Source organism: Phyllostomus discolor, chromosome 13, assembly GCF_004126475.2.
Source record: "Phyllostomus discolor isolate MPI-MPIP mPhyDis1 chromosome 13, mPhyDis1.pri.v3, whole genome shotgun sequence".
NCBI classification, from domain to species: domain Eukaryota; kingdom Metazoa; phylum Chordata; class Mammalia; order Chiroptera; family Phyllostomidae; genus Phyllostomus; species Phyllostomus discolor.
Genome location: NC_040915.2, coordinates 58,327,219 through 58,341,649, shown reverse-complemented (window position 1 = coordinate 58,341,649; position 14,431 = coordinate 58,327,219). Strand labels below are relative to the sequence as shown.

At 47.2% G+C, this 14,431-nt stretch overlaps 1 protein-coding gene and 1 long non-coding RNA gene across 2 annotated transcripts; both read right to left on the bottom strand.

The window, feature by feature from the left end:
* Positions 1 to 288: 288 nt before the first annotated feature.
* YWHAH (tyrosine 3-monooxygenase/tryptophan 5-monooxygenase activation protein eta) lies at positions 289 to 11,993 on the bottom strand. Its single transcript, XM_028527453.2, has 2 exons — positions 11,717 to 11,993; positions 289 to 1,761 (listed from the first exon to the last, which is right to left on the bottom strand). Exons 1-2 carry the CDS (start codon positions 11,801 to 11,803, stop codon positions 1,108 to 1,110), a joined length of 741 nt encoding a protein of 246 aa, XP_028383254.1. The 5' UTR covers positions 11,804 to 11,993; the 3' UTR covers positions 289 to 1,107.
* On the bottom strand, positions 7,921 to 11,710 carry LOC118498055. The gene is made up of 2 exons (XR_004900575.1): positions 9,983 to 11,710; positions 7,921 to 9,950 (listed from the first exon to the last, which is right to left on the bottom strand). It is a non-coding gene; the product is annotated as an uncharacterized LOC118498055 (long non-coding RNA).
* Positions 11,994 to 14,431: the final 2,438 nt, after the last annotated feature.

The following is a 14,431-nucleotide window of genomic DNA, read 5'->3' as shown; positions in this document are numbered from 1 at the left end:
GACCTGACCTTTCACCGAGCTGCTGTACACAGAAGACAGCATTTTGGTCGGCTCAGCCCCGTCATCAGGGTAAGTGTGACTATGTTGGCTGGGTTCACAGAAAACTAATTAAAATGCATGAGTCTTATGCATATATTACCAACTGTGTAATGAGATCAGAGGGCAAGAAAACTTACTGCGTGAAAAATTAAAAATGCTTCAACATTTGAGAGACTCAGACAGAATTCAAAACGGTGACCTGTGACACAGCTCTCTGAGGAGGGGAAATGAAGACCATACACCTAGAGATATCCCCAAAGCAGCATTTATTTACCCATTGAATTCCAAAACATTGAATTTAGAAGTCTGGCATTTCGATAGTTACCCATCTGGATTGACATGGGCTGACACACACGGCGCTGTCAGGACACACAAGGACAATAGCCAGAGTTACAAAAAATAAACCCATGATTCTTAAACAATCGCCAAAAAAAAAAAAAAAGTTACCAGGTATCAAAACTTTAGATGCATTGCATTGAAAAGAAGGTTTGTGCACATCATAACTTAAAGAGGCAAAAAACAAGGCGCTACTGAAACCTCACGTTAACAATTTATTATAAAGCTGATGGAAAGGAGCAAGTGTTCTCTTTGTATCAGCTTCCCTTAACAGTTTTCCATTAGCTGAAGAAAGAGGTGGGAGAGGTGAATTCATTTTCGCATGCACAAGATGTACTGCTTATTAACAAAACACTATTAGCTCATTTTAAATGGATCATTTAAATATCATTGCAGCCTGTTTTGGCTAATTCTCCTTTCTAAACTTCCCCATTGCTTTCGCCTGGATTTCACAACTATCAACAGGCATAGTAAAATGCCTCATTCGGAACGCACTTGTCTGGACAATTCTAATCGAAAAAGAAAGCCCCGTGGGCTCTAAGCAACCACCAGTCCAGCAACGCCCATGAAGACTTATCTGAAACTGCTTCCCAGGGAGCAGGGGAGCAGAACTGAGTAGCTGTGCTGCCAATACAGATAGGTGTAGCACTAGATATTTAGTGACTGTGGCAAGGAAGAATCGGTGATGATGGGGGTGGGGGGTGAAGGAAGGGCCAGGGATCCTAAGGCTCTTCAGTTGCCTTCGCCTGCTTCTTCATCCTGCTGGTCGCTCGTCCAGAGGGTGAGGTTGTCTCGCAGCAACTGCATGATGAGCGTGGAGTCTTTATAGGAATCTTCGTTTAGTGTGTCCAGCTCAGCTATGGCATCGTCGAAGGCTTGTTTGGCTAAGAGGCAGGCCTGCTCCGGTGCATTCTGGATCTCGTAGTAGAACACGGAGAAGTTGAGGGCCAGGCCCAGCCGGATGGGGTGCGTTGGCTGCATGTGCTCTTTGCTGATTTCGAAGGCTTCCTTGTAGGCTGCCTCAGAAGCTTCGACCACACTGTTTTTCTTCTCCCCGGAAGCTACCTCTGCCAAGTAGCGATAGTAATCGCCTTTCATTTTCAGGTAAAATACCTTGCTCTCGTACTGGAAATCATTGCAGTTCTTGATGAGAAACTTGTCAAGCAGAGCGAGGACATCATTGCACACTGTTTCCAGCTCCTTCTCAATCTTCTCCCGGTAAGCTTTGACTTTCTCCAACTTCTTTTCATTTCCATCGGCCATGGTTTTCTGCTCAATGCTGCTGATGACCCTCCAGGAAGATCGCCTGGCACCAACCACATTCTTGTAGGCCACAGAGAGGAGGTTTCGATCTTCGTTGGAGAGAGGCTCATTGAGCTCGGTCACCTGCAAAATGCCAAAGATAGACACTGAGATCCAAGCCTGAAAAATCTGGAAAGGAACCTTCCCTTCAACCTAATCAACGACCTTTCTCATATACAAGATTATAGGCAAGACACTCCAGAGAAAAACCAATCAGACATGGATAGTATCTGAAGGGAAGACTGTAGTCTAGCTGAAGAAATAAACATTTGAAACTCAAACTATTAAAGGGTAAAGGCTTTGAAAAATTAGTAATTCAGGCCCTGTTAAGATGATGCCTTCACCTTGGCAAAGGTACGGTGGGGACAGAGGTAACCATGGAAAGGCTGTGAGACGATGGTATGCAATGGTGGGTGAAAAGCCCATGAAGGTTCAGCTGGTCTGCAAAAGATATTCTCAACAATATGACCATGCGAGTCCTTTGGCAAACGTTCAAAAATTTGTTCCAGATTCTACTTCCAGCTTGCATTCTAGAAAGAACCAATGAAACCTCCCCCAAATACTGCCTAATAGATAAGAGCTTTGCCGATGAGATCAAACTCCACACGCATCTAGTGGCCAGAGTTTCAGCCTATGTGGTTCCATGTGGAGTCCCACGGGTACACCCAACCCTCCTCTCTAAGGCAGAACGGATGCATTAGCGACAGTCAAGTGCCCCAGCCTCTGCTGAGAGGAAGGAGAGCTACTCAGCAGCAAGCTTTACTCTGACCGACCTGACAGGAAACCTGGACTGGCCATCAAGGAGGAAAGCACCACTTATTTTAATGGAAATGTTAAATGCCATAAGCTGTAACTTCCATCACTTAGTTCTCCATGACACCACCTCCGAGCAAGCCAGCTATGTCACTGGTAGAAAGGACACTGGATTTTGTTGTTGTTCACCCCTAGCACCTGGTTACGTGACCTTATTTGGAAATAGGGCCTTTACAGATGTAATCAGTTAAGATGAAGTCATGCTGCACCAGGGTGGATCCCACATCCATTGACTGGTGTCCTTATAAGGAAAAGGAGATTTGTAGAGACACACACAGGGAGAACACCTTGTGACGATGGAGGCAGAGAGTGGAGTGATGTGTCTACAAGCCAAGGAACACCAAGGGTTACCAGGAGCCACCAGCAGCTAGGACAGAGGCCAGGGAGGGCCCTTCCCTGAAGCCTTCACGGGGGGAACACTACACTGCCAATGCCTTGATGTTGGACTTCTAACCTTCCAAACTGTGACAGAACAAATTTCTGTTGTTTTAAGCTACCCAACTTCCTAGGGCAACCCTAGGACACTGATACAGACTTGGAATCAGAAAACCTTGGTCTGGGCCCCAGAAAAGCTACTGACTTGCTCAAGTGGCCCATATCTTCTATACAGTAAGGAGATTCCTTAATTACATGACCTACTGGTGAAGATAAGCACTGGGGAAACCATAAAACACTCAACAAAAAAGAGGTACTACTATAAATCAAACTGAGTAAGAACAGAAACTCCTCCAGTGGAGGGAAAAAGCCAAGTTCATTGGGGAACATTATTAACAGCATATAAGAACAGACAGCTTAGCATGGACTGAGAAGACCGAGCAGTGGAGAATCAGAAATTTCAAAAACAAAAATGTTGATAGGGTATTTGAAAAATTAGTTCAAGAACATAATAAGTGTAATCATTTTGTATTAAATTAGGAAACTTGTGCCAAGTTCTTAGAAAGAGAAGAAATTGTCTACCACCACCCACCTCCCTAACAAAGCCCAAGCAAAACAAAAATGCCAGCTCCCCTTTCTCATATACCCATTTCCCCATCCCCAGTATCCCTGTTCTTTTGCCACAAATCTTCAGCCAGGCATTCTCTCCTCTTCCGTCTACTCTATCAGCCCCACCCCTCTTCTTTCCTCAGTGTGCTCTTTGCCTACAAGCTGCTGCCTGCCGACTCCCCGGGCTGGGCGCCCGGAAGCCAGGTTCCTGGGTCCGCCTCACACAGACAGAAGCGGTCTCTTGCATCTCCCATCTCTCTGCTACTCCACAACCCACGCTCCCCTCCAATCCAGAGGAAGACCTGTAACCCCACTATTGTGTTTTCTTCTCTAGTGAGTGCCTATAAACACTCGCTTGTTTATTGGAAATATAAAGTGTCTTTGCAGATATTTGTTTGATCATTTGATCTTTTAAGGGAGAAACATTTGTAAATCAAAATTCTATCTCCAATACTCTGACAAGTCTCAGAATGCTTGAATCTTCCATAATAACTTTTCTAGGGTGATAGTCAATAAAATAAAACATGAAGCAAGAACAGAACTTGGAGAGCCCCTTAGATCTCATAGGAAGCAAATCTGAGACCACCTGTCACTAAAATGCAAATGTAGTCCTGACTGGTGGGGTTCAGTGGGTTGGGCATCATCCCTGGAACCAAAAGGTCCCCAGTTCGATTCCCAGTCAGGGGACATGCAAGGGGCAAACGACTGATATTTCTCTCTCACATCGATGTTTCTCTCCCTCTTTCTCCCTCCCTTCCCATCTTTCTAAAATAAATAAATATTAAATGCAAATGTACCCATAAGAACTCACTATATACTTCAGCCTGTGACTAAGAAAGCTGTTTGTGTTAGACTGTGGCAAAGACACACAAAGGTAACTCCCAAGAGCACATCATTAAAACTAAGTGCATATCCGAAATATATTTATAATCACATATGGTAGTTGTACCAGAGGCTCTGTCATTACTTAAAAAAAGAAAAACACTAAGACAACTGGAGTTTAGCCTGAGCTAGCTGTGCGACCTTGAATAAAATTACAACCTTTCATTAAAAGTAAAATAAGGTGGCTCAGTTGGCTGGAGTGTTGTCCTGTACACCAAAAAGTTGCGGGCTTGATTCCCGGTCAGGGCACATACCTATGTCATGGGTTCAAACCCCAGTCAGGGCGCATATGGGAAGCAACCCTTCGATGTTTCTCTCTTATATCAATGTCTCCCTACCTCTCTCCCCACCTCTAAAACAAAACAAAAAAATTCAATAAACATATCCTCGGGTGAAGATTTTTTTAAAAGAATGATATAGTTAATATTTTCACTAGTTTATTTTATTTATTTATTTCTCAAGAGAAGGGAAGGGAGGGAAAGGGAGAGAAACATCAATGTGTGGTTGCCTCTCACACGCCCCCCACTGGGGACCTGGCCAGCAACCCAGGCATGTGCCCCGACTGGGAATCGAACTGGCAACCCTCGGGTTCACAGGCCTGTGCTCAATCCACTGAGCTAAACCAGCTGGGGCTCGAGTGAAGATTTTTAAAAAATGATTTTAAAAAATAAAATAAGGTAGATCAGCCCAAACAATCTCCAAGGACTTCTTCAGCTCCACTTTTCCTAAGCAACAATAAAAGGTATGGTTAAGGCATGAGATTGATACTATTAATGTAAATGAAGTGTATTGGTGGGTTTCAGGAATTCACATAGCATTCCCTTTCTCCATCGGGAATAAACTGCCAAAAAAGGCTACTGGGCAATACTTATAATGACACCCTCACAGGAAAAATAATTTACTAGGAGTATGAGTGTTTATATAACAATCATCTGGTTGCCTGCCAGTCTGAATGAATCACTATCAGCATCAGCTGAGGGTGACTAACTGGTATCACTAAGCAAGCATTGTTCTCAGAACCCCAGCCAAGGCCTCGCTGGATACGTTTAAATATAGTATTTTTTTTTTAGCATTCCTGAGTTACAACTTAGTTAACAAAGGGAAATTTATGGGACGAAGATAGTTTTATTACCTGATCACATAACTAAAGAAAACTGGGACTTTTCCCAGATGGGAAAATTATAGGTGGAAGGGAAATCAGATGGCCCATTTTGACAAAAAAGATTCATAGCCAGGCTTGACCGGTGATACTTATTGTAAATAACCTTCATTAACATTAGCCCCAGTTTCCAACACTTCAAATTCCAAAATACTGGAGCCAGGAATCTAAAAAGGTTGGTCCTACACGAAGAGCAGCGGACACTGGGAGGCAATGCAGCCCGACGGAAGGGAAGGCAGGCACTAACCACGAGCGCCAACCGCACACACGAGCGCCAACCACACACACCGAAAACCAGCAATACGATCACCTGGGGATTCTGTGGAGACGATTTACTGCATCGCTACAACCCTAAGTTTCCGAATGGTCTCTAGTTAGGAACATGAAGACAATACAAAGGATTTTCAAGATAGAAGAGACCTAGACAATGGTTTGCAGCCTTCTTTCCACTCTTAATGACAGAGTTCCAACACATTCTCATTTCTGTCTCGGGTCAGCTGCTCACGCAGCCACTCTGTAAGGGGCTCCCCGCCGTCTCTGAGCTTCTCTGCCTTTTCCTGCCCATCTCCCCACCCCATTTAATCCTGTTTACCCTCCTCCGGAAAACCTGAAACTGACAGACCCTTCCCATTTATATAGTTTCCTCCCCGTTTCCTTCAAGGACTGGGCTCCCTGTCAGCCATTCACCTGGTGTCCTTGCCACAGGCTCGGGCTACACCAACTCCCAACCCTGGGGTACTCGCTCCAACACTACACAGCATTACTAACAGTCACGAAGAACCTGGTCTACTATGGATTCATTTATCTTCCTATGACACCACTGCTTACTCAAAGATCCCTAGGGGCCTCCTCCCACTAACTCACAAGGCAATAAACTATGTGTTTGCAAGTAAAAATAGACGCACTGCCAAAAATAGCACAGGGACTATCTGGGAAAACTTAAAAAGTTCTTATTCTGGGAAACATCCAGTCTCAAAAGTAATACTGAGCAAACCAAAAGGCCACCCCTGAATGGCCAGGCCACAGTTTGGGTTGTCCCCTCCCCTGGACAGCACTGCCATCCCTCATAGCCACACCACGCCCACTCCTCTCCCATCTTTTAGTTACCCACACCCACTCGCTGCCAACAAGCTTGCTTCTGCTATTAGACTTTGTAACAGAAAATAATTTTCATAAACAATTAAGTAAACATAGTCATAAAATCCTTAAGCTTCTTCAGCAGAACTGTACGTGGTTTTGGGTTGTTGTTTAAAGCGAGCTAGAGGGATGGAAGCTTTCTGGGCAGACTCTCAACCAAGTCGAAGCCCTGAAGGTGAGGATTCTGCCTGGTCCCAAGCTGGGAAGTCGCTGTCACCACTTGCCTAGGCCTGGGAAGACCACACCCTGTCCTCACCAGGACGAGGCTGCAGGTCTATAAGGCCACCAGAGAGGCTCAACCACAAGCTCAGAGCAGAGGAGTTCAGGTGATTAGTATCCACTCCAAGATTAGTATTAATCAAAAACAGCTACCCTTGCCCTGGCTGGTGAGGCTCAGTGGACTGAGCACCATCCTGCAAACCAAAAGGCCGCTGGTTGGATTCCCATTCAGGGCACATGCCTGGGTTGTGGGCCAAGTCCCCAGCTGGAGGTGTGCTGAGCAGCCACAGATTGATGTTTCTCTCCCTCTCATTCCCCCTCCCTTCCCCTCCAAGAGCAAATAAATAAAATCTTTTTTTTTTTAAATCCTACCTCTATATCATTGAGACTACCTGTGTCTTGCTCTGGACATAACTGGACACTTTCAGAAGCGCCGGCAAGAGTTAAATACAACTCTTCTGAATGGCATTACTGCATGCCACTGCCCCTGGAGGTACCAGGACCGAAGGCTCTGGAGGCTGTACCAGGTTCTGATCACAGGGAAGTGCCAACACCCACCAAAGAGGGGAATGCCATGGCAGCCAGCAGGGGGCAGAAAACAGGTGGCCTCAACTTGGACACTAGCTATTTTACCAACCGAAACGCTGAAATTTTAGGGGTCTATGAGTTTAGAGGCAATTCACAAAAACTGGTGCCAAGGATATCCACGTTTCGTAAAATACCACAAATATAATTTAACATAGTCCTGTACTTAATTCATAGCAGGAACTCAAAAGTCCATTACCATTTTGCTTAAGCTAAAAAAAAAATCCTAATAAAAATTTTTTAAAAATCCTGGTCAAGACAATAAGCAAAATCCAGATGTATGATTTTGCCTTTTATGCACCTCTTGCTACAGCTATGTAAGATTGTTTTTTAATCAAACTTAGCAAAAAATAACTTACATCTAATAAATATATGTTTAGTAAGCCCACTCATGTAAAAGGCTTGGAATTTCACCACCAATGATGGCAACAGCTAATATGTATACTGGAAATATTATCCCTGAGCCTCATGGGGTATTATCACATGGTGGTTTAAGGGAGAGCTCTAAATTTAAGAGTTCAAATCCTGGCTTTACAATTTGACCAGGACAAAATTAAACTCAAAACTTCATTTGTAAAACAGTTAATAACAGTACCCACCCAGAGTGGTTATAAAGGTTAAATGAGAATGTACACATGTAGTAACAGCTACTGTTTACTGAGTGCCTAGTAAGTCAGAAGAAAGACTTCACAAACTTGATAACTGTAACATGAAAAACACATGGGGGGTAACCCTGTCAAACTCTATTTCTGGAAAACTGCAGCCTTCCCCTAATACAGAATTCGACAAAAACGAGAAAACATTTTTGGTTTCTTTGGCACAGTGGCAGGTCCCTTGACTCTGAGAGCTCTTCCAAGGACAATTCAGGGAACCCAAACCCAGGCAGGGTCCACAACTGTCACTTCAGTGCAACGAAGCTGTGAATCGCTCACTATTTGAGATGCCTTTTAATTCAGACTATTGTAAGAATCCAGACCCTGCCTTCTTCCTCAGACAATAGGTGACAATGCAATAATTACATCTCAAATGACTGGTTAGTGGGAAACGGGACCTACTAGTGTGTGTGTGTGCACATGTGTGTATTTTTCACACTGACCACAATTCTGGTAGACCTCAAAATCATCTTTCGTTTCACACTCTGAGACATGGGTTACGTACGTCTCACTCGGGGCCGCTCAGCCATGCTCTCTTTTTACACACCACCTGCTCACTCCCCCACTTCCCATAATCTCACAGCTGTTGGAAAGAGAGCCCTTTGCACTCACTGCCTGGGCCAAGTGCCTCTTCCTCTCTGACTCCTGTTTCCTTAAGCTGCAGCTTTGTTTCCTGCTCTTGAGATTTCTGCAGGTATTCAAGTCCTTCGGATGTGTTTCTTTCTGCCCATCCTTTGTCAGTGCTGATAAAGGCTTGGGGTTCCACAATCTTTCAGGGTTCCTTGCCATTATTATACTCGATATACGCTAGTGGGTATGAGATGAGGAAAGCGTCAAGGCCCTGTTTCGCCTCAGAAACACTTCTTGTCTCTTCAGATTACGGAGTGAGGCAGGGAACTGCCCTTCTCAACTGATGCCAGACAGCACCACTGATCCCAATACGCATGATTTTTCTCACAGCTTACCCACGCCATTCGCCAGCATCCTCCAGGTGACGCTGGTATAGCATAAAAAACACCAATCATACAAGCAGGCAGTATTATTAGGTGACCATTTAAATTATAAGGGAAAAAGAAAATGAGTTAGAAAAATGAAGGCTAAAAACAAACTGATAATAATACCAACATTACTAGTTTTATACTGCAGAGGACCCAAAACCAAGATGTAAGTTTCAAGGTCAAAGTGGTGGCATCAGAACATGACTTCACTCAGGTGTGCTGCTCCATCCTCCTTACAGCAGTCTACTTACCTGCCCTGAAGAAAACCCACATTAACTCAGAGGGTTACTAGAATTCACCCTTTCCCAAAGCTCTTCCTAAGGCTTGTGATGACATTAAAATGAAGATTGAGTCTTCTCCATAATATTAAGAACTTAACATACAAACACCAACTAAGGTCTCCTTCCCAACAACCCCTGCAAAGTCCTTCCCAACAAATGCATTAATTTAAATGACATATACACACACATAAAATAAGGCATCCAAAAAAAAAAGGTTATTTTTTAACAGAAGTTACCCTGAGGAAGTGGTTTATTGCAATTCTGAGATGACATGATTAAAGCTTGGATTGCCTTTTCGACGCTGGATGGCTTATCCAACCCATCAATCATTTCAGACCCGGCTATCCGACTCCCAACACATGGGGGGATCCACTAGCTGGCAAAATGCTATGTTAAAAGCCTCAGAGAAAAACTGGGCACAGTAGCTGCAGGAAAGCATTTTCAAACCTGCATATGAAGAACTGAAAACCAGTTTTTTCTCTCCCCAAGCTGTATTTTATTCTGGTTACCTCTCTCCATTCCCTTTAGGTTGCCTCAGGTTTTCTAGAGCTCCACAACACACCTTCTAGTCCTTTCCCCTTAACCTCAACTCACCTTCTTTCAAGCCTCATCCCTTCGTTCCCCAAAGGGCTCCTACGACTCACAGGGTTAGCGAGGGCCCCACTAAAACATGCAGAGAGAACTCACCTGGCCTAACCCCTGTACCATTCCATTACTGGGGAGAAGGGGCTCACTTAACTATGACTTTCTGTTGGAGTGTTTATCACAGAGAAATTAAAGCACAGGACCTCTTTCAAGGAAAGGAGTTTACATAGCCAGTCCTGTTTCTGAAAAACTTCTGAAATTAATACACTTTTCTTAAAGAGGGCCTTCAGAATTGCACAGACTTCAGTTCTAAACCTTTTGTCCGTTTGGATGAAAAGGTCCTATCTAATCCATGACATCATGTCATGTCACCACTGAATCAACAAATGGGCCGTGGTGGCGGTTTCCGAGCACACCTTGTTCAAGTGTAGTAAGGACACCATGGGAAACACAACTCGAGTATGTTTTTTACCTGGATAACCCTAATTATTGACCTCAACAACATACTTCATGTGATATTAATATCAAAAGCCTTAAAAGAAACTTTTCAAATGGTTCTGAAATTTTATGGTATCTATGGATTTATAGGTTTTTTTTTCCCCTAAGAAATCCCCTCACAAGGAAAAGGACAAACGAGCTATGACCCAGAGAAATAATTCCCAAATTTAAGCCCATTAACATTTGTCACGAGAACTGGGTAAAGTGAAGATTTCAGGATCCCACCCGCAGAGTTTCAGAATCTTTTAAGTCTAAGGAGGGGCCCAGACGGAGCCTCCCTGGTCTCAGGAGGTTGTACACGAGATGAACACAGTAGGTGGGTGGCGGCAGTTGTATCTTGACCATTGTGTGACCTTGAGGCAGAGAGAAAGTAATGTGCATTTAGAGAAAATGTAAATTAAGGTTAAGACACAGGGACCGTAAGAGGATAACCGGAACTCTCAGAAACGCAGGTGGTGTCTAATCCAAGGCATTTGCTAGGGTGTGGCTGGCCCGGCTCCTTCACCGGAAATCAGGCTGCAGATCGATCTGTGAGGGTCTCGGGAAATGCAAAGGCACACTGGCTCGTCTCGCTTTTAAGTCACACCTCTTTTAATCTCCAGGCAGCATCAAACCTGAGAGTGGGGCCCCATGCCCGCCGCCCTCCCGCCCGCATCCACGCCTAAACTGCAGGGTGGGGGTCTTCGCACACAAAACCAGACCCGGGGCGTGGGAAGACGGGACGAGCATGATTCCGGCGAGCAGAGCAAAACAGACAGAATTACAGACTTAGGCCGGGGCAGCAAAAGCCAGGTGAGACAGGGCACACTAACTAGGTGATTCTTTATTACAAGTTAGGGTATCGAGAAAGAAGACAAGAGGGGAGTGAGCCCCGGGTCTAGAAGAATGCTCTAAAAGGAGGAATGTGTCTGCCTCACGTTTCCTCTGGCACCCCCTCCCCCCACGCAGGGCTCTGAGCTAGGATGCGGCGACCCTCGCCCGCCCACCCGAAGAGGGACACAAGACACCCGTCTGTCCCAGCAAGGCTGCATGCGCGACCCCGAGCGGCTCCCTGCCCGGAGACCCCACCCGGGTCCGGCCGCAGGAAATGGCGGGGCGCCCGGCAGGCGCGGGAAGCACGGTCTACGGGCGGGCGGCCGCGCCCAGCCGGGTCGCCCCGGGCCCAGAAGGAGATGCCGCCCGGCCGTCCATCCCTTCCCCACGCCGAGCCCCCCGGCCGGCCGCCCGGGCTCCCGGCGCCCTCACCGCCTTCATGGCGGAGGCCATGTCGTCGTAGCGCTCTGCCTGCTCGGCCAGCCGCGCCCGCTGCAGCAGCTGCTCCCGGTCCCCCATGTCGCTCGTGGCTCGGCCTCGTCTCACGCCCTGCACCGCTCGCTCGCTTGCCCGCCTGTCCGCTCCCCAGTCGCCGAGGAGGCCGCCGCCGCGCACGCGCACTGGCTCGCCGGCCGGCCCGAGGCTCAGGCTGCAGACAGCGCCGCCGCTCGCCCCTCTCGCTGGCTCGCCCCGCGCACAGTGGCTAGCGCCGCGGACGCCGCCGAGGGAGGAGACGCAGTCGCGCCAGGGGGCGGGGGGGGGGAATGGGAGGACTGGAGGACGCCTGCGCAGTGGGAGCAGCCCAGCAGAGTGGCGGGGACCGGCCGGTGTGGGAGGGGGGAAGGGCGGGCCGGCCCTAACGGTCTATTTCAAGGTGACGTCACCTACTATAAATAGCTGCGGCTGTGGCCCCGCCCCAAAGCTGCGCAAGCGCCCTGCGGGTGCTGCATTTTACCGCCGCATAGGTGGAGGTAGGAGAAGGGAATGCGGGGTGGGGACTGCAGGCTAGAAGAAGGGGTGAGGTGATGGCAACGAAGCAGGCAGCGCTTTGGCGCAACCCCACCCAGAAAAGCGCCTCTGAGTCCAGGTTAGAGGTCTGGCTTGAGAAGAGCCCAAAAAGCAAATAAACCTAGTAGTTGGAGAATCTGGGAGACCGAGCCCCGAGGGGCGGGGTCGAGCCCGCAGCGCGGTCTCTCCGGCCTGCGCCCTGCCTGCGGGTGGGCTCCGCTGGTCCACACCCTGCACTGCCCCACCCTGATAAGGGGCTGAACAAACTGTGACTTCCTTGAGAGGAGGGACACTCCTACTGGGAGCTAACCCAGTGCTATGCCTTTACGGGTATAATCCTATGTAATCCTCACAAACCACCCCGCAGGTAGGCACTACTGGGCTCTCCCATTTTTTTCAAAGCCAGGGTAGTGACTTGTTTAAGGTTACACGGCCTTTAAGTGGTGGAACAAGGATCTGAGTTCAAACCCAGAATCGGCTTCCTCCTGTGGCAGACAGTGGTGGAAGGCTGGCTCGTTGACCAAGCTGTCCCAGTCTTGGCGTTCCGTGCTGAGGGTACCTCGTGCCAGGCCCTGGGCTGGGCCCAGGACAAGCTAGGAAAATCCCAATGACTAAAACAGGCCTTAAGTTAAGCACAACCTGCCAAGGACAACACAGGACAAGGGGCCTTAGGCTCAGAATTTTACTGAGCACCTACTGCATGCTCAGCACATGGGGAAGGATTAGCTACAGAATAAGTAGGATACAGCCCTGCCTCAGAAACTGAGATCCAGATACACAAGAGCACAGGTAAGCTGGACCTTGAAGGAGATGACAGGGGAAAGTGTTAGGGACTGGGGTTCATTCAGCATGGGCAAAGCCTTGCCAGGGAGGATGGAAACAACGATGAGAAGAGAGGCCTGGCAGTGGGAAACGAGACTGGGCAAAACAAGATTATGGAGTGTTTCAAACGACAGGCTGAAGATGTGAGGCATTGTCCTTGGGTCACAAGGAACCACCAGAAGTGGGGAAATCATTTTTCAGGCCAGGAATCTTGCTCTGGAGAATAAAATGCATTGGAGTCGCAGGAGAGTGGGTCCTTTCTGCATCTTAGTTTTACCATCTGGAAATTCGACATGAAAGACTGTTCAACACACTGGAGAACAGAAATCTCGGAATGTCAAAGCTGGCAGGGCAGTTAAAAAGCACCACTGTCTGACCCTTTACTCTGCATAAGCGGAAACTGAGGAGATCTGAGTAGGAGGAGAGCGTGGCCCCAATTTGCACAGTGAAGGAGCAGAGCTGAGGCCTCCATACCAGGTCTCCTGCCTCCCAGGTCGTCTTCTTGCTGTGATGCTAAAATGAAGACCTCAGTACCCATGAAATAGGATTCACGTGTGGATCTGGGAGGAGGCCCCCGCCCCAGGCTTTGAAGAGTCACCTTTGCTAACTACAAATGGAATTGATGTTAACAAATCAGGCTTATGTTTCTCCTTGTGAATACCTTTAAAGAGCCTGAGAGCCCTGGCTGGCGTAGCTCAGTGGATTGAGCGCGGGCTGGGAACTAAAGGGTCCCAGGTTCGATTCCCAGCCAGGGTACATTCCTGGGTTGCAGGCCATAACCCCCAGCAACCACACATTGATGTTTCTCTCTCTCTCCCTCTCCCTCCCTACCTCCCTTCCCTCTCTAAAAATAAATAAGTAAAATCTTAAAAAAAAAAAAGAGCCTGAGAGATAATAATGGTTCCCGGGGCTAGGGAAGAATAAGGGGGCTAAATGGTAATGGAAAAAGTATATAATAAAGATTATATTAAAAATAAAAAATAAGTAACTGTCCCCCACCACTTCTGACTTCCATGAGGACAGGGTTCCAGTGAGGGCTGGGAAGAGGGGCAGCCCTGGGGGGACCTCCATAGCTCCTCCCAACTCTTAGAGGGATTAGAGCCCTTCTAGCTTTTCTAACCATTCTGGACTAAGATTGATTTCAAAGCAGTGAAAGTTAGGTGGACTCAAACATTCTAATCAAATTCAGTTCTAATTGATTTTGACATTCATAAATGTCCAATAGGGAACAACACTTCAGTTCTCCCACAAAGCGTTCTTCTCACCAAACTTCAGGGTCTCCACTTCCTTACCTTCCACCCAACCCTCGGCCCAGTG